We start from the raw sequence: 17686 nt of genomic DNA on the forward strand, positions 1-17686 counted from the left end.
CAGACTAAAACCTGGAAACCTTCAAAGTACTTTTTCAGAATTCTATCATGTGGGTGACGGTTGGTTCAGAACAACCCACACTGTTCTGAACCAACTTAAAAATTCAGGGTACATAACGCTGCAGCCAGGAGTGCACCTGTGCAGTCACCGACACTACCTAGCTCAGAAAAAAAAAAAGCATTTAAGAGTTTAAATAAGGTTTGTTTGCAACACTGATGGACTGAGGAACGCAGATGACAGCCTCCTGCTGTTATCCACAGTCCTCTTGGATCTTGTTTCTGCAGACGTGAGACGAGCTCAGAAACCGAGCATTTCCAAGAGGCTGGAAGCTTTGCTAACTTATTTTTCCCCTGGGCTGTTACTAATGCTAAAAAAGCTTCTTTCCCCCTCACCCCTCCACAATTAATACTGAACCCCAAAAAAGAAAAGAGCCGAGGGGCTCCCAGGCCCGTTCAGCAGCTCATCCTGTGCCTCCAGCACGACTGGTTTATGTGGGCAGCCCACAGGGGTGGGTTTTACCCCTCCAGGGGGCTCCAGAAACCTGCAGCAGCCCAAGTACCCCACACCCTGTGCCCACCCCAGCACGCGCCATCCTGCACCCCCAGCCCATCCCTCCCGTGTTCACCCACCCCTCTAACCCCCCATACAAACCCCTCACACTGACCCCCACATCCCACACCCCAGTAACTGCCTCAGAACCACCCCCCCCAGTTATTACCCCTTCACATACCCCCAGATATCACCCCCCCCCCACACACACACACATTTTCCCGCCCCGTGGTTATTACCCTTCCCCCCTCACACACACACACTCCCAGTTATTACCCCCCCACACACACACTCTCCCCACCTCAACATCATTACACCCCCAGTTATCACCCCCCACCCTACAGCTATCACCCACCCCCCCATGGCTATTATTCACACACACAGTTATTGCCCCCTCCATAGTTATTACCCACACCCACCCCTCACAGCCCCCCCAGTTATTACCCCCACACACTTCTCCCCTCCCCACAATTATTGCCCCCAAGGGTTATTACTCTTCCCTCCCTCACACCCCCCGCCCCCCCAGCCCAGTTATTACCTTCACACACAGTTATTACCCCACACACACGCCTCCGGGGTTATCACTCACCCCGCCGCTATCAACCCCCCACACCCACCCTCCTCTCATGGTCATTACTCCGCCCCTCACACACACCCCTTCCCCCGCCCCGTTATTACCACTGGCCCTCAGAGTTATTTAGCCCAAACCCTACGGTCACCCCTTAGAGTCCTCACAGGTTCACGTCCCTCACGGTTATTCCTCCCCCCATACACCGCAAGCTCCCCAGACCCCCGCCCCTTCCGGCCACCGTTTCCCGCCGGACGGTTCTTGCTGGCGCTCCTGGGGGCGGCGGCCACCAATGGGAAGGCAGCGTGAGGCGGCCCCTCGGCCGTGGCGCAGCGGCGGCCGCCGCCGTGTCCGTCTTCACCCCCACCAACCAGGGGGAAAGCGCCGGGAAGCGCTTCGGGATCGCCTGTTACCGCAACAAGGCCATGGGATGGCGCAGCGGAGCGTGAGTGCCGGCCCGGGGCCTGCCCGAGGGCGGGAGGGAGGCCGGCCGGCCGGCCGGCCCGTGCGGGGCGCAGGCCCGTGCGGGGCGCAGGCCCGTGCGGGGCGCAGGCCCGTGCGGGGCGCAGGCCCGTGCGGGGCGCAGGCCCGTGCGGGGCGCAGGCCCGTGTGGGGCCCGGCTGGGGGGGGCTTGTGTGGACCTCCCTTGGACACTCTGAAGAGCAGAGGGGCCCTGCAGAGGGACCGGGACAAATTGCAGAGCTGGGCAATCACCAAGCACATGAAGTTCAACAAGAGCAAGTGCCGGATCCTGCACCTGAGCCAACCCCGGCTGTACAGACAGACTGGGGGACAAGGTGCTGGAGAGCAGCTCCATGGAGAGGGATCGGGGGTTCTGGTGGACGGCAAGTTGAACGTGAGCCACCGGTGTCCCTGGAGCCAAGAGGGCCCCGTGTCCTGGTGCACCCAGCACAGCACGGCCAGGCGGGCAGGGGGTGATTGTCCCGCTCTACTCTGCGCTGGGGCGGCCTCACCTGGAGCATCCACTGTGTGCAAGGCTGGGGACAAAGGAGACAAAGCTACTGCAGCGTGTCCAGAGGAGGCTGCGAAGCTGGTGAAGGTTTGGAGGGGAAGCCGGATGAGCAGCGGCTGAAGTCCCTGGGTTTGTTCAGCTGGAGCAGAGCAGACTGAGGGCAGAGCTCATGGGCTGCAGGTTCCTCAGCAGGAGCAGGAGGGGCAGGGCTGAGCTCTTCTCTGTGACAGTGACAGAGCCCGGGGAATGGCAGAAGATGTGCCAGGGAGGGTCAGTGGGACATGAGGAAAAGGTTCTTCACCCAGACGTGCTGGACACTGAACAGGCTCCCAGGGATGTGTCACGGCCCCAAGCCTGGCAGTGTTCAAGGAGAGACTGGACAATGTCCTCAGGCACACGAGGTGACCTGTGGGGTTTCCTGTGCAGGGACGGGAGTTGGACTCCGTGATCCTGGTGGCATTGGGGGAGCTGGGAAGGCCCCTTTCAAGCCAAACTATTCTGTGATCCGTGTAGGTGCCTTCCAAGTCAGCACATTCTGTGATTCTATGACCCAGTTTTGTGGGGCAGCCCCGTGTGGGCACCCAGCTGTGGCAGGGGAGAGGCCCAGGTGGGGCCTGGCTGTGGAGCCGGGGAGCTTTTGTGGTACGCGGCTCTCCAGCCCAGGAAGGTGGTGGGATCTGTGTGAATCCGGGTACGCGGAGCGCCCTTGGGCACAGGGCAGTGCCCTGCGCTTTCCTGGGGAGTTACATCTCAGGAGTAGAAGTTTCCAGGCTCGTTGGCAGCACAGGTTGTTCCTCCTTGCTAAAAACTCATGTTCTTTTTTATATTGTTGACTTCACAAATTTTCTAACCGTGCCCTAATCTCTAGGGAGAAAGATTTTGATGAGGTCCTGCAGACACACAGAGTGTTTGTCAACATTTTCAAAGGCCAGGTGGCAAAGAAAGATGATCTTGTTAAAGCATTTGTGACGGATGACCAAACAGAAATCTGTAAGATGGTAGGTTTCAACCACTTCGCGGTTAGCAGCTTTATAAAAGCTTGGAGAAGACTTTCCCCTCCAGGGCTGGTGACTCCAGCACTGCCCTGGGCAGCCTGTTCCAATGCCCCACAGCCCTTTGGGGAAGAAATTGTTCCAAGATCCAACCTCAGCCTCCCCTGGGGCAACTTGAGGCCGTTTCCTCTGCTCCTGGCGCTTGTTCCTGGGGAGCAGAGCCCGACCCCCCCTGGCTCCAAGCTCCTTTCAGGCAGTTCAGAGATCAGAAGGTCTCCCCTCAGCTCCTGTTCTCCAGCTGAACCCCCCCAGGTCCCTCAGCTGCTCCCATCACACTTGTGCTCCAAGTCTTGAATATTTTATATGTATTTAGCTGAAAAGAGTTCTGAATACTCTGTAGAATATACAGCTTTTATACACTGATGTCTGTGGACACAGAAAAAAAAAGAATTACCAGTGCTGAAGAGTTTCTCACCTAAGGTATATTTTTAAGGATGCAGGGGATGCAAAGGGGACAGTTGCTCACTTGGGGAAGTCCAATGAAATGTTAAGAACAGATCTAATTTCTTAGTCCTTCTTGGTAGGATATGAACTGTGGGCTTGTTGTGAATTCAAGGAAATCTGTGCATCTTTTTTTGTAGTTTTTCTGTGGTGAGTTTTTTCTTTGAAATCTCTCCGTGCTGTCTGTCATAATGACGTACATTATTAATACTGTTATTTTTTTATCCACTTCACATCTGACCAAACCATTCAAGCAATTGTTAAATTTAACAGAGTTACTAGATTTTTCACTCTGTAGTCAAACCCATGACATTTATTAACTGGGTTTTTTTAGTTATTTACTGTCCAGATTTTAACAGAAGGAGAGCTGCAGGTATCGGACAAAGAACGGCACACGCAGCTGGAGTAGATGTTTAGAGACATCGCGACCATTGTCGCTGACAAATGCGTGAATCCCAAAACAAAGAGGCCGTACACAGTGATCGTCATAGAAAGAGCCGTGAAGGACATTCACTACTCCGTCAAACCAAACAAGAGCACGAAGCAGCAGGTCTGTTTTCTTGCAAAATCGGTTTCAGGTCAGAGGTGGTGGCTTCAAGTGTAATTTCTCTGTTTGCAGCCACAGAGGGATCAGCAAAGCCCTGGGGGCTGAATTCTGCAGAGTGATTCTTCATCCAGCCGGTGGTTGAATGCTGGATGCAAACAGCTGCTGAAACTCGTGCAGTTTGTTTTCTAACAATTCAGGGAAGGGAGAAAGAAAGAAAGAAACTAATTAAAGCAGCAACAGTGATACGCCTGGAACAGAAAGAAAAGTTTTGTCCTTTAGTTTGATTGAGGTAATAAATCGGGCCTTGCATCTGAGCCACATGTTGGTTTGTAGTATAAGTGCTATTTAAGATTTCAGAGGGGTTTTTTAAGCGTTGGAGGGATCACGAATAACAAGAACTCTGCCTTTCCTTGTTAATCTACCAAAGCAGCGTTCGAGCAAACTCCCTGCAGCGCTGACAAAAGTGTCAGAAGCTGATGCGAAGGATTTGAGGTTTTGGTCTGTGTGATGGTTTTCAAGCAGGTGTGTAAATGCTCTTTGTTTTTAACACCTTTGTAGGCACTGGAAGTGATCAGACCGTTAAAGGAGACCATGCAAATCAAACGTGCTCACATGAGGCTGCGATTTATTCTTCCAGCAAGGGAGGGGAAGAAACTGAAAGAGAAGCTCAAGGTGCTGATTAAAGTGATTGAGAATGAAGATTTCCACCAACAGTTAGAAATTGTAAGCGATAAAGCCTGGCAACTGTGTGGGGGTGTTATTTTTCTCTGCTAAAGTGGCTGAAGCATTTCAAAGGGTTTCCCCAGCTGTGCTTGGCAGAGAGCTAAAGCCAGATGCCTTTCTCTGATGTCTGCATCACCCAAGACACTTCACTTTTGGTTTTCCACCAAGCTGAGTGGTGCAGTCGATGCACTGGAGGGAAGGGGTGACATCCAGAGGGACCTGGACAGGCTGGGGGGTCCATGTGAATCTTGTGAAATTCATCCAGGCCAAGTGCGAGGTCCTGCACCTGGGTCAGGGCAATACCCAGTACCAGCACAGACTGGGGGAGGGAGGGAGGGTCAGACGGATGGGCAGCAACCCTGTGGAGAAGGGCTGGTGGGTAACAAAAGGGCCATAAGCTGGCAGTGTGCTCTTGCAGCCCAGAAAGCCAAGTGTGTCCTGGGCCACATCACCAGCAGGTGGAGGGAGGGGATGCTTCCCCCTCTGCTCTGCTCTCCTGGGGCCCCCCAGAGAACTGAGTCCAGCTCTGGGGTCCCCAGCGCAAGACAGACATGGACCCCAGGGGGTCTGTCCCTCTGTCACCAGTGCTGCCTCAGGCCCTCCAGCATTTTAGAACGATGCTAAAACCCAACCTGTGGCTGGCAATGCCAACGCAGGCGATGTGATGGTGAGTTTTGACCCACACATATATTAACCCTCCTAAAACCAACCTGGAAATGGCAGATGTTTGTGCCTCCTTGTGTGGAAGCAGCTCTGGCTGCCTCGTCCCACATCCCACCCTTGCAGCTCCAGGACAGACCCCACACTGGTGGCCCTGCCTGCATCTCCCGTCCCAGAACAGCCAAAGGAGCTGCTTGTTTTGGCCTCCAGCTGGCTGATTTAGCCTGGTTCCCTTTCTCCATGAGCGATAAAACCCGGTGCTGAGGCTCCGGTGTCAGTCCCAGCCTGTGCCTATCCTTCGTTGTGTGTCATTTCATGTGATTTTGATCACATCCTTGAAAACAAAAACAAACCTCCAACGCACTCAATGTCAGCCCTCCCAGGGCAGAGATATTTCCGCGTGGTGAACGCTCCCGTGCAAATTCTCCCATGTCCTATTTTAGGTTTCTCACCGGCAGCGGCTGCAGACAACTGCGCTGGAGCTCCTGTCAAGCCTTTGGCAGTGGTTGTTGTGGAAGGAATAAGGGTCTCTCAGGGCAGAAGAGGAAATCTCTCCTTTCCTTCCCTGGGCTGTGTCACCCCCCCCCACCTGCCACCTAATGAAACCCCAATGGCATCAGCCCTTTCCCTCCCCTGCATTTCTTAATTTATTCCTTACATTATTAATTTTCCTATATTGGAGGGCACCGTGCAACCTTTCTTTTTCCAGTGTTTGGGAATGTGTGTGCTCCCCTGCGCACTGGTGGCGTCACCATCATTGGAGGGGTTGGACAGATGCAGAGATGAGGTTCTCAGGGACATGGGTTAGTGCTAGGGGTGGGTTATGGTTGGATTCCATGATCTTGAGGGTCTCTTCCAGCCAAAATAATTCAATGATTTTATGACCTCCATCTTGGGGACGCCCCGACATGGGCTCTACTGCCCCATGGCCCCCATGGGGTGGGGACAGTGCCCTACTGTGCCCCATGCAGCTCCCCTGCCCAGTGCAGGCAGGCTGTCCCAGGCAGGGCTGTCCTGTGTGGCCCAGGGGTCACTTTGGCAGAGGGATGCTCCTGACCCTGCCACTGCCTTCCTGGTTGGTTGTATTTTGGTGTTTTCTTACTCTAGAAACCCAGGCATTGCCTCTGGTGTCTTCCCACTCGCTCCTGTACCTTTTTGCCACTTGTCACATCCATTTCCACGGGCGCCTCTCCCGGGCCAGGCTAAGACAGCGGCAGTCAGTCCGATTGCACCCAGTGTTGTCTCCCGGGCAGGAGCTCGCTGGTGGGGTGACGTCTTCTCCTCGCCTCACAGACATGGTGAGGAGTTGGGATGCGGTGTCTGAACACATTCAGGGAATGCTCATGATAAAGCAGTTGGCCTTTATCTTCTGCTCACAACTTAACAGTTTCAGGAGACCTGAAATTCCTGTGTTGCTGCATGTCGTTGCTCTTCCCCTCCTTTCAAGGCAGCTAAAGCATCTCAGTGTTCCCTTGCGTCTGGCAAACAGGCCACAGACCGGATTCTCCAAAAACTGAGATGGAAAAATGGAGTCCAGCTTTGTCAGAGAGAAGTCTTCAACATGTTTTGTGGCTTCTCTGTTGGCCAGAGTGCAAAGACCAGACCAAGACCCTGAAACAACTGGCACCAGGGGAGGTTTTAGGTGGGATATAGGGGACAATTTCTTCCTGAAAAGGGCTGTCGGGCATTGGAACAGGCTGCCCATGGCAGTGGTGGAGTCACCATCCCTGTGTGTCCCTTGGGACAGCCATGTCATAGAATCACAGACTCATTTTGGTTGGGAAAGACCCTCAAGATCATTGAGTCCAACCGTTAACCCAGCCCTGGCACTAACCCACGTCCCTGAGAACCTCATCTCCGTCTGTCCAACCCTCCAGGGATGGTGACCCCACCACTGCCCTGGGCAGCCTGTTCCAATGCCTGACAGCCGTTTGGGGAAGAAATTGTTCCCCAGATCCAACCTCAACTTCCCCCGGTGCAACTTGAGGCCATTTCTGTTTGTCTTATCGCTTGTTACGCTTAGGGTGGTGAGAGCCTGGCCCAGGTTGGCCAGAGAGGTGGTGGATGCCCCGTCCCTGGAGACATCCCAGGCCAGGCTGGACGGGGCTCTGAGCAACCTCAGCTGGTGACGATGTCCCTACTCATGGCAGGGGGTGTGGTGGGTTGCAACTTGGGCAGCTTTTGCAACGGATTTGTGGTGTCTCTGCACCCCTGTGCAGTTGTATGGATGTGACTGTGCTTGGCTGCAGGATGCTGGAGGAGGAGCTGAGGGCAAAACGGCAGTCCGAAGAGGCCCGGCGAGACCGGTCGCGAGCCCAGCTGCTGAAGAACGAGGAGCTTCTCCTTGAATTTGAAAACAGAATCGACCGCCTCCTCTTCCATCTGCATGGCATCACCGTGCCTGGCCAGGTATTCACCCCAAGTGGCTCATTTTGCCCACCAAGGTGGTTCTCTCCGTCTCCAGGATGACTCTCTCCTGTCCCGGGGGGTGGAGGAGAAGCTCCAGTACCTGGGCCAGAAGCTGCAGTACCTGGCACAGCGGGCGGCCCACCTGCCCCCTGAGTGCAAGATCCTGGATAAGAGCAACGAGATACGTGGGATGTCCATCCCTGCTGGGGTCTTCGGGGACCCGCAGCAGGCTCCTCCTGATGGCCCATCCCAAGTGTCCCCCAGGGGGACATCAAGGGCATCCCTTGGGTTGTAACACCCACCTCCCCTTCAGCAATTAACCCAGAGTGTCTTTCACAGATTTTTGTGAAGGCCAGGGATTTTCTGGAGAAAAAAATGTCGAGTGATCCTCAGAACGTGGTGGTTTCCTTTGAGGAGAGAGACAGCAGCGATGACGGTAGGAGAGCTTAGCGGGGACGTGTCCCACGGCGACTGTCCCTGCCCCTGCCTGTTGGGATTTGTGACCATCCTCGCCTGTCTCTCCCTGTCCCAGCAGAGCCCAGCCCATGAGTTCTCTCCAGACCTTGGGGCTGTCTCCAAGGCTTTGAGCATGGGTGGTGCTTTTAGGTGGGGATGTGGGAGCATGAAGGCAGCTGGCGGGGTGGTGAGCATCGAACCACAGAAGGAACAAGAAAAGATGCTGTGGGGCAAGGAGGGAGAGCCTTGTCTTCGAAATCACCTGGTTGTGAAGAACAACCAGTGCTGGGGTCTGTCTGTGGCCTCTTCCCATTGGATACTCTTGGAGGAGCCACTGAGTTTCTGAGCTTGCCACCTGTTTTGAATGAAGCTGGAGCTGCATCCAGCACCGCGTGGCTCCAGACCTTTCTGGGAAGCCCCAGCAGCTGGGGATGGGCCACAGCAGCGGCACTGCCAGGCCCTGCAGGTCAGCCTGGGATGCTGGGCAGGAAGAGCCAGGGCTTGGCAGGAAAGCTCCCTGTGATGTCACCAGCCCTCCAAAACGTGCTGGCTCTCCCTGGTGACATGGGCACAGCAGAAGTGGCCCTGCAGACCCTCCCCAGCCCGTTTCTCTCTGTTCCCTCCTCCAGAATCCTCTAAATCTGATGACGAAGATGACGAGCACGTCCCCACCCGGGAAGACATCAAGAGGGAGGGGCAGCTGCTGATCCAAAGCAAGAAGAAAGCCAGCGTGTCACGGAATGCACCCCGAGATTAGTTTAAGGGACAAGAGGGTCCAAAACAACTTTTATTAAACCGGTGAGAAACAGGGTTTTAGAACTCCAAAAGTGACTTAAATATAGGTTCGGGTATCAGTTGAGGAAAATTATGAAGGGGCAGCAACTAGTACAACAGGAGGTCCACAGTGTGCATGCACGTGGCTTCACCCAAAACAATGCCGGAACCGCCCCTGAGGCCCAGAGGAGTACACGCTTGCCTGAACACGGTGCGGGATTATTCTTAAAGGGATATAGGTACTCGTAGTGAGTACGGAAAGTGTACGCTCGCGATTCCGCGAGGGTAAATTTATAATACACTCGCAATCCTGCGAGGGTTAATTTACTTACACGTGCAAATGTGCACGGAATACTACACGTGCTTATATGGAAGCACGGGAGGAAAATACACTCGCGATTATGCGAGGAAATAATTTTATACGTGTGCCAATGTGCACAGAAGGTTACTCGTGCATATGTGCACGGAAAGTATAAATACACTCGCGCTTATGCGAGCAAATAATTTTATACATGCTTATATTAAGCACGGGAAGTTACAGGTGCAAATGTGCACGGAAAGTATAAATATACTCGCAATCCTGCGAGCCGTTTTACTCACACCCGTGGCGGCAAGGCAAGCGGAGTCTCCATCCCGGGGAGGAGGGCTCTCGGCGGCAGCATCTCGCTCGTGCTCCGAGAGACCCGCGACAATGGGCGGAGTCTCGACGAGAGTCCCGTTTTTTATAGGCTGATCAGACCTGACTCTAGGCATTCTAGAAGCTTCTCTGCACCCCCACACCGGTTGTGGGGTGCCCCTGAAGCCTCCAAACATCCCCCACACTGGCCGCGGGCACCCAGCGGCTCACTGGCGCCTCGGCACTCCCGTCTCCTAATGACCCTGAGCCCTTCTCTCTGTCAGCCTCTTCCCGAATGTTCTGCAGGGTACGCTAAATTAGGCTTTTACACATATCTGTGGAACAGTTTTTTTCTACAAAGACTACATACAGGTTGCATTGTTTAATGGCAGCATGTACTAATATTATATGCTCAGGTTTCACAGCCACTGATAACATATCCATTTAGACCAGTTTGATTAACAAATATATCGTTAAGTCTATTACAGTCTCTAACCCCAGGAAAAATACACCCACGTGTTTAGTGAGAAATTATATTACGGATATACGCTTGCCTGAATCTGGCAAGGAATTATTCAAGAAAATCCACGGGTTTATAATGAGGAAAACACCTGCCCAAGCGGCGAGGAATTGTTTAATACACTCGCTGATCTGGTGAGGAAATAGCTCAGTTCTACCTAGTAAGTTATCGCTCACCCCAGCGAGGCGACGAGGCTGACCCAATCCCGGGAGGCTACTTTAGGTGGCGATCCTGCCTAAGGGGAGGCTTCAGGCAGACAGACCCGCAGCTCCGAGAAGACCACAAACGGCCATTCAACGGGACCCCGTTTATATCCGTGTCAGATCTGACTGTGGGCGGTCTAGAAGCTTCACGTCTTCTCTGCACGCCCCTACTGTGGCAGGGCAGCCGCGCTCCCCGCTGCAGACACGTTGGGTGAGAGAGGCAGGAAGAAGCGGGGAAGGGTAGAAGGAAGCCCATCGGCGCTTGCAGCCCTGTGTCCCCATGTGGGGACATGGCAGGGGCGGCCTGGGGAAACCCCTCCCACTCAGGAGACAGTGGGGTGGGGGCAGCTCCCAGAAACCCCTGCCCACTGCAGAGCCCCTGGCAGGGCCTGGGGGGCAGGTGTGTGCAGCCCCTCTGTGACACGGTCCGAGGTCACAGTGGGACAGCCAGACGTCACAGTGGTGACAGTCCCCCTTTCCCTGTCGTGACCAGCATCTGCCCCACTCACCCCGGTGAGGCCGAGTCGACTCCAAGTGCTGAGAGCTGCTCTCGCCACCGCTCTGCTCTGGAGTAGCTGCTCTGCAGTGAGGAGGAGAAGGTGGAGAGAGGGAGCACGACAGCACCAAGGAGTGTGAAAGGTGGAGAAGGAGAAGGAGGAGGAGGAGGAAGAGGAGAAGGAGGAGGAGGAGGAGAAGAGAAAAAGAAGGAGGAGGAGGAGGAGAAGAAGGAGGAGGAGAAGGAGGAGAAGAGAAAAAGAAGGAGGAGAAGGAGGAGAAGAAGGAGAAGAAGGAGGAGGACAAGGAGGAGGACAAGGAGAAGCAGTAAAGCCATTGTCCAGCCACTTGCTGCTGTTGTTGACTTGAAGCAGCAGTGGAACTAAGATGGCAAGACAGCTCTTCTTGCAGCCTCACCTGAGCCCAACTATTGAGAAGCTCGAGCGTTATGGTAAGGCCTTCAGGCCCAATTTCACATGTGTGTCTGGGTCAAGGACATCTCTGAAATCAGGATGGAAACCCGAGGACTGTGGGGGGTGGTTGCTCAGGAGTGGTGACTGCAAGGAGGGACCTGCTTGACCATCCCAAAGGGCTGAGGGGCTGATGTGGCAGCCAGGGCTCCTGGTTCCCTTCCTGACGTGGCCCCTGCCTTCCTGGGGCAGCCCAGGCAGAAACCCCTGACCCCAAAGGGCTGCCCTTGCCTGGCGCTGGGCATTACCCACGCTGAGCTCATGTCTGAATGGAAGAGCTGAAGGTGCTCGTGGGCCACGTGGGCTCTGTGTGTTCAGAGATGTGACCCGGCAAAACTGGCCCCTGCTGGGGAGACACCAGGGCCTGCCCTGAGCCTCCGAGAGCCGCGTGGAGCACAGCCCCGTGCCCCCGCGGGCATGGCAAAGCACTGCCGGCTTCCCGTGGGAGTGGGTCACACCCTGGAGAGCTGCACCTGCAAGGAAAGGAGCCCCTTGGAGGCAGCATGAGGTGTCCTTTGGTTCTTGCCGGGCTGGAGAGAGACCACCTGAAATGCCTGAGTGAAAGATGCATCGCTCCTTGGACAGGAGTGGGCCGAATGGTCTTGAGCTTGCTGCCTCAGAGCATGACAGGTCTTTCCCTTGTTTTTCCAGAGTTCGCTAAGATTTGGGCCAGCACATCGTATCACCTCAGCCTGCAGCTGGCTCTCCACCAGGTGGGCCTTACCTCCTTCTCCCCTCACACCCTGATGAACGCTGATCAAGTCCTGACAGCCCTTTGCCATGGGGTGCAGCTGTTCTTCCCCTGCGTTGAAAGCAGGAGCAACGCCCCAGCACGACACTGCAATGCACACAGTGACATGGACACCTTCTCTGTCCATTCAGATGTACAAGAAGGTCCCCCCGTCAGAGTTGCATGTGAAAACCTGGAAGCCTGGGACACATCTGGATTTATTCCAAGTGTGGGAACCCCCTGCCTTCTATCTGATTGAGCCAGAGGGTGTTTGTCAGCTTTCCCTCACCTATTTGGTTCTTCGTAGCTGAAGGGGGGTGAGAGGGAAAAGCGCAGCCCCTGTTTGTGTTCTCCCAAGGAGCCCATCTTGCTCCTTTGTGCCTCAGGCCAGGGCAGGGCACTAAACGCCATCAGCCTCCTCTGACAAGTCACCCGTCTGCCCCTCCAAGACTTCTTCCCATCCGCCATCTCCTCTGTTCCAGGCTGTCCGCATTCCCGGAATCGGGACTTTTGCGGTTGTCAGAAAGCGAGTAGCCCTCAGCGAGCAGGATCTGGTGATCGTGGAGAGACCCGTGTTTCGACCTGACAAGGCTGTTGTGCAGGACTATGAGCTCCGCTATGGTTGCAAAGACTTCCCTGGTAAGCAGCGTGAAAGCGGCGCTGGCCCTTGAGCAGGGTGGGGAGGGGTGCTCTGCTCCCCAGAGGTGACTGAGGGGAGTACCAGCCACCCACCGCGGTCCTGCCAAGAGCTTCACTCGACAAAACCAGCCGGCTGTGAAAGGACCCTGCCTAGCTGTTTGTTTTAAAGAATCACCAGAGGACAATACAGCTAAGAGCGCACTCTCTTTGTCCTGCTTCAACAACAGGTTCCCTCACAGCTTCCTTGGTGTGGTGTCTTCTGGTTCTGTGATGCTTCAACTCTTGCTCCCCCTTTCCGCTGCACTAGACCTCCTCCAGGCAAATGCCAGGGCTCTTCCCAGCTCCCTCAGCCTCCTTGCACAGGGGAAAAGCAGGGGAAACCCAGGGGGGTAAGACGGTTCCTTCCAAAAGCCAGTGACGGCGACACCTGCGCCTTCTAGTCACTACTGCCTTTGGGTCAGCTGTTGTGGGACCCTGGGGAGCACCCAGAGCTTGGGGCTGTGTTTGGGGTGCGTTTCTCTCTAAAGACAAAGACAGCACCGAGTGTGGGCTGGCACCCTCCAGCTTGCCCTGGGACCTGGTGCCTATCTCCCCACTTTGTCCCGCAGTCACTCTTCTTCCCACCAAGTGCCTAAGACTCTTTGTTTCCCTTTCTGTATCAGAGAAGCCACAGCTGTCTGCTCCGCACCTCACTGTCCACTTTAAGAGGAAGGGACAAGCCGAGCGTCTCCTCAGAGGCGCTGGCCCAGCCAGACAGCCCAGTACCAAAGTGTTGCCTGAGGGCCTGGAGGCTGCAGACCTTTGATTGTAGCCTGCCCAGCAGGTCTGCAAGCTCATGTGTTCCTCTTCTCTTGTCTTTCAGGCCATCAAGATTTCGAACAACTGCCGTATGCTGAGATAGCCTCAGAGAACGCTGTCTCTGAGGGCACCGTGCAGCTCTACATGGAAAGGACCACGCACCTTTTCCATGCCTACCTAGAGAACAGGAAGAACGTTGCCATCATCTGGAGGGACGTGGGCATGCTGATTGCCGAGGGAAAAGAGATAAAAAAGAGATTTTACTTACACTTTTTGGAAAGGCTGAATGGCACTGGCAAGATGCTGCAAGCTCTTCTCGAGGTAGGATTTTCACTTTCCCAGCCCCACTCCTGCTGCTTCTGAAATGCTTTCTGGGGGCTGCTTTCCCCTGGCCGACCATGCCTTGTTCAGTCACCTGGGCTCCTGGAGCTCTAGAGCACAGCAGGCTCTCTGCAGAGCACCTCCCTGGCGTGCAATGGCCTGGCTTTGCAAGAGCCACCCCCAGAGGAGCTGCACTTTGCAAGAAAAGGCCGGCGTTGATGGCGGGGAGCGCTGCGTGCCCCACTCTGGGGGCCGGGAGCAGAGGCACAGGCAGAGCAAGGCTTGCTGAGCCCAGAGCCCTTGGGCGGCTCTGGCTCTTTGCTGGCGCTGGGCTGAGGCGGAGCGAGCAGCCGGCCCTTCCCAGTGTCCGCTCCTCCCGTCATCCGTCTCTGTCCTCGTTGCAGATGCCGGAGATGAGGGACTCAGTCATCTCACGCCATGACACCGCTGCTTCCCAGACCTCCTCTGGACGTGTTATCGTCCTGCCATGGTATGTTTGACTTCACTTGGAGGAACGTGGGACAGTGGCACGGCTTATGCATCTGTCCTACTGTGGAGCTAGAGACGCATTTAGGCAACATTTCCCACTACGTTTCTCCTGCTCCTTTTCTTTCCTCTGTGGGAGAGACTGCTCTTAGGTCCGGAAACGTTAATCTGCAAGGCTCTACAGGAACTTGGAGGGCAAGATCAGAATTCAAAAGGGTGTTAGAAAATCAGAGCACTAGATAATATTCTGCTCTCCATGTGCACTGTGAGCAGGATCATTTCCCCAGAAGCAGCAAGGGGGTTTTGTGGGAGGACGACCATTCTCACGGGAAGGATGGAAAAAAGCGGGCACAGGCTGACGGGGTCTCACCTAGCCCTCCCGGCACTGGAGTTTCTACTGCAGCCCTCCGGGTTGGGCTGCCTTGGGAAACAATGTGGTGTCCTTTCTTCAGCCTGGTACCTTCTTGCTCTTCAGGTGCCAACTTGAGACCGTGCCTAAGATGCCAACGCTGATAGACCTGACGGGACGTGTGCAGGGAAAAGGTGATGGCAGTGGAAAGAAAGGTCGGGGACCAGTGGGTTGCTGGCAGGGGGCTGCAGGGTTTCCTTCCACGGCACATGGAGGGGATCAGAACTGAGGTTACCCCAGGAGGCCTGGAAGAGGGAGAGGCTCCTCCTGTGACTCTCTGGACCCATCATGGTAATGCTCCGGTGCCCCATCATGGGACAAGGTCTCAGGACAGTCCTGCACCACAAAGGGCCTCTTGGACTGCTGAAGGACACCTTTCCAGTGGCCTCCACTCCCTGCTTGGGCTGCAAACAGTGCAAAGCTCTAAGCCTGCTTCTTTCCATCATGTGCTCAGATGTCTCAGAGGCAATGCCTGTGGTGTGAACCTGCTCCAGCAGCAAATGTGTGTACACAGGACCAATGCAGAAATCCCAGAGCTGGGTTCCCTTGAGCAAAATGATTCCCCTTCCCAGAATGACTCCCGGAGACCACCGGCTCTGCCAGGGAACCCCCTGTTTCAGCACAAGGATGAGAGAAAGCCATCCAGATAGTTTTCCCCAGGGAACCCCAGGGAATAATAGTGCACTGTAGGCACGAGGAGCTGGACCAGAAAAACAGTGTCAGAAAAGGCCTAAGACCTCCCAGGAAACATGGCTTTCCCCCAAAGGGATGAAAAGGACCACCTTCCCCAGTGTTACCACAGCCCTGAGCAGACCCGCACGTCACTCTCCTTGGAACTGGCACACAAGTGGCACCCGGTTCCCAGAACAACACCGAGATGCTGTTCTGAAGAACCGTCTCCTTTCCCCTTTCTAGAGGATGCTGCCGAGAAGCGCCTCCTCCGTCGAACCAGGCTTCCTCCAAATCGGTTACCTGCACCGACTGTGAAGCCGGAGCAGGGTCAGAAAGCTGAGGGGAGTGAGCCTCGCGCCAGGTGAGACACTCGCATAAATGGGTGAGCGTGACCCCCTGCTCCGGCCTCTGTGGGAGCGAGACGTTTCTCCTGGAAACACCCCAAGTGCGCTTTTCCCACGTCCCACTAACTCATGGTTTCTTGCTCATGGCAGTGTCTTGTAGCTTCTTGGCAGACTCTGCTGGCACCACTATTTCTTTCTTCCCTTCCGATGTGCAGAACTCTTGAGTAGCCAAGTGCAAAGGCTGATTCCAGGAGCAGAAGGTCATTTTGGCTTTCCCTTCAGGTTGAAATGAGCCTGGCCTTTCTGTTTGCTGAGAACAGAGTTCTGCAGTTAGTTACTGCAGAGGATTGCCCTGAGCAACCAGGAGCCTCTTCTACGCTGACGCCTGTCTTACGGAGAGCCCAGTGGCAGGATGGCCCTTCTCGTGGGGTCGTGTCCTCCTCCCTTTGACACTGTGTCCCCAGCGCCCAACCTGCCCGTACAGGGCGTAGCGCTATCTCCGGGCACAGGACCCTGTTCCTCTGGTTGCTCCAGCAAGAGAGGGCCGAGACCTGGGCATCCTGAGTTGCAGGGGGGCTGTTGGGCCCATCCGAGGCTGACAGCTTGGGGTCTTCTCTGTGCCTGGGGACTTGATCACAAGGATGCGAGCAGAGCACGTTCTGCTGCAGAAGCAGGTGCGCCACCTGGAAGCACAGGATGCAGAACCAGCTCCTCCTGCGCTCCTGCCAACACGCCCTGTTGTGTCTTTGCAGGCAGCTACCGGTCATCCAGAGGAGCTGCTTGAAGGAAAAGGAGGAGAAAGGAAAGCTACCGCCTCTGCTTGCACCCAGAGAAGTGGACTTCATAGCCAGAGCCATTGAGAGGAGAGAAAAGGTACCCGACACCGGATGCTGCAGGAGCACATCCTACTGGACTGTAGAGCAGCGTTGCTCCACACGTGCCAGTGCTCACAAGATTCTTCACTGGGTGTTCACGGGACCACTGACCAGTTGCTTTGGTGTTTGCTTGAAGGGAGGCGGGTCACTGTCAGTTGAGAATATACTTGTCACTTCCAGTAGCCTGGAAACACCCCCAGAGCCCTCACTTGAGGCCGTTTCTGTCGGCCAGGTGACTGCAGGGCTTGTCTGGGCTCGCCAGCTGCCGGCTGGTTTGTAGCCCGGTGGTGGCTTATCTCCCTGGTCATTCCAGACGGGCTCCTCGGTGGAGCCTGCGGGAACCTGGGAGCAAACCAGTGTGGACAGCAAGGCAGAAGAGAAGGGAGGGAGGGAGGGAGGGAGGGAAGGAAGGGAGGAAGGAAGGAAGGAAGGAAGGAAGGAAGGAAGGAAGGAAGGAAGGAAGGAAGGAAGGAAGGAAGGGAGGGAGGGAGGGAGGGAGGAAGGGAGGAAGGAAGGAAGGGAGGGAGGAAGGAAGGAAAACAGCTCAGCCGTGGCAGGGAAGGCTAATGCTGCCTGCTATTGCATTTTGTTTGTCCCCCAGAATAAATGGGAGAAGAAGGAGGAGCAGCTTCCACCGTATATCCAGAAATACCTGGAAGAACAGGAAGAGAAGGAAACAGAGCTGGCAGAGGCCGAGGCAGAAGAGGAGATGCCCAATGTGGAAGGAAATGGAGAAAAGCCAAAGGAGATGCAGAGGAGCCAGGTACTTGGGATTCCTGCAGAAAAAGAGCACTTTCTCCCGTGGGGCGGCTGAGACTGCAAAGTACCCTGGTACCCAAGCCGTCATAGCAGCCTTGCTGCAGCAGAACCGGGCGGGTGATGCTGCCCTTCCTGAGCAAGAAGGGGGACACAGAGTTGCAGTGAAACCCTGGTGACACTCAGAGGTCACCCCAGGG

At 55.3% G+C, this 17686-nt stretch overlaps 1 protein-coding gene across 3 annotated transcripts; it reads left to right on the plus strand.

The window, feature by feature from the left end:
* The first annotated feature begins 1406 nt into the window (after positions 1-1406).
* On the plus strand, positions 1407-16722 carry LOC139829440 (coiled-coil domain-containing protein 81-like). 3 transcript variants are annotated; one of them, XM_071816969.1, is made up of 12 exons: positions 1407-1562; positions 4689-4853; positions 7763-7922; positions 8262-8358; positions 9008-9176; positions 10985-11437; positions 12108-12169; positions 12669-12825; positions 13688-13944; positions 14349-14434; positions 14906-15872; positions 16608-16722. In XM_071816969.1, exons 6-11 carry the CDS (start codon positions 11374-11376, stop codon positions 15066-15068), a joined length of 789 nt encoding a protein of 262 aa, XP_071673070.1. In that variant the 5' UTR covers positions 1407-1562; positions 4689-4853; positions 7763-7922; positions 8262-8358; positions 9008-9176; positions 10985-11373; the 3' UTR covers positions 15069-15872; positions 16608-16722. The 3 variants fall into 3 exon arrangements, with proteins under 3 accessions (XP_071673070.1, XP_071673068.1, XP_071673071.1); XM_071816967.1 differs by lacking the exon at positions 1407-1562 and adding an exon at positions 2870-4133; XM_071816970.1 differs by lacking the exons at positions 1407-1562; positions 8262-8358 and adding an exon at positions 2870-4133.
* The last annotated feature ends 964 nt before the right edge of the window (positions 16723-17686 follow it).

The sequence above is a fragment of the Patagioenas fasciata genome, chromosome 19 (assembly GCF_037038585.1).
Source record: "Patagioenas fasciata isolate bPatFas1 chromosome 19, bPatFas1.hap1, whole genome shotgun sequence".
Lineage (NCBI taxonomy): Eukaryota > Metazoa > Chordata > Aves > Columbiformes > Columbidae > Patagioenas > Patagioenas fasciata.

What these genes read in the sequence shown, in the direction of transcription:
- LOC139829440 (XM_071816969.1), top strand. Translation starts at nt 11,374, where the DNA reads ATGGCAAGACAGCTCTTCTTGCAGCCTCACCTGAGCCCAACTATTGAG. An exon ending in TGAGAAGCTCGAGCGTTATG is followed by an intron (nt 11,438 to 12,107) that starts GTAAGGCCTTCA and finishes TTGTTTTTCCAG; the next exon opens with AGTTCGCTAAGATTTGGGCC. An exon ending in TGGTTGCAAAGACTTCCCTG is followed by an intron (nt 12,826 to 13,687) that starts GTAAGCAGCGTG and finishes CTTGTCTTTCAG; the next exon opens with GCCATCAAGATTTCGAACAA.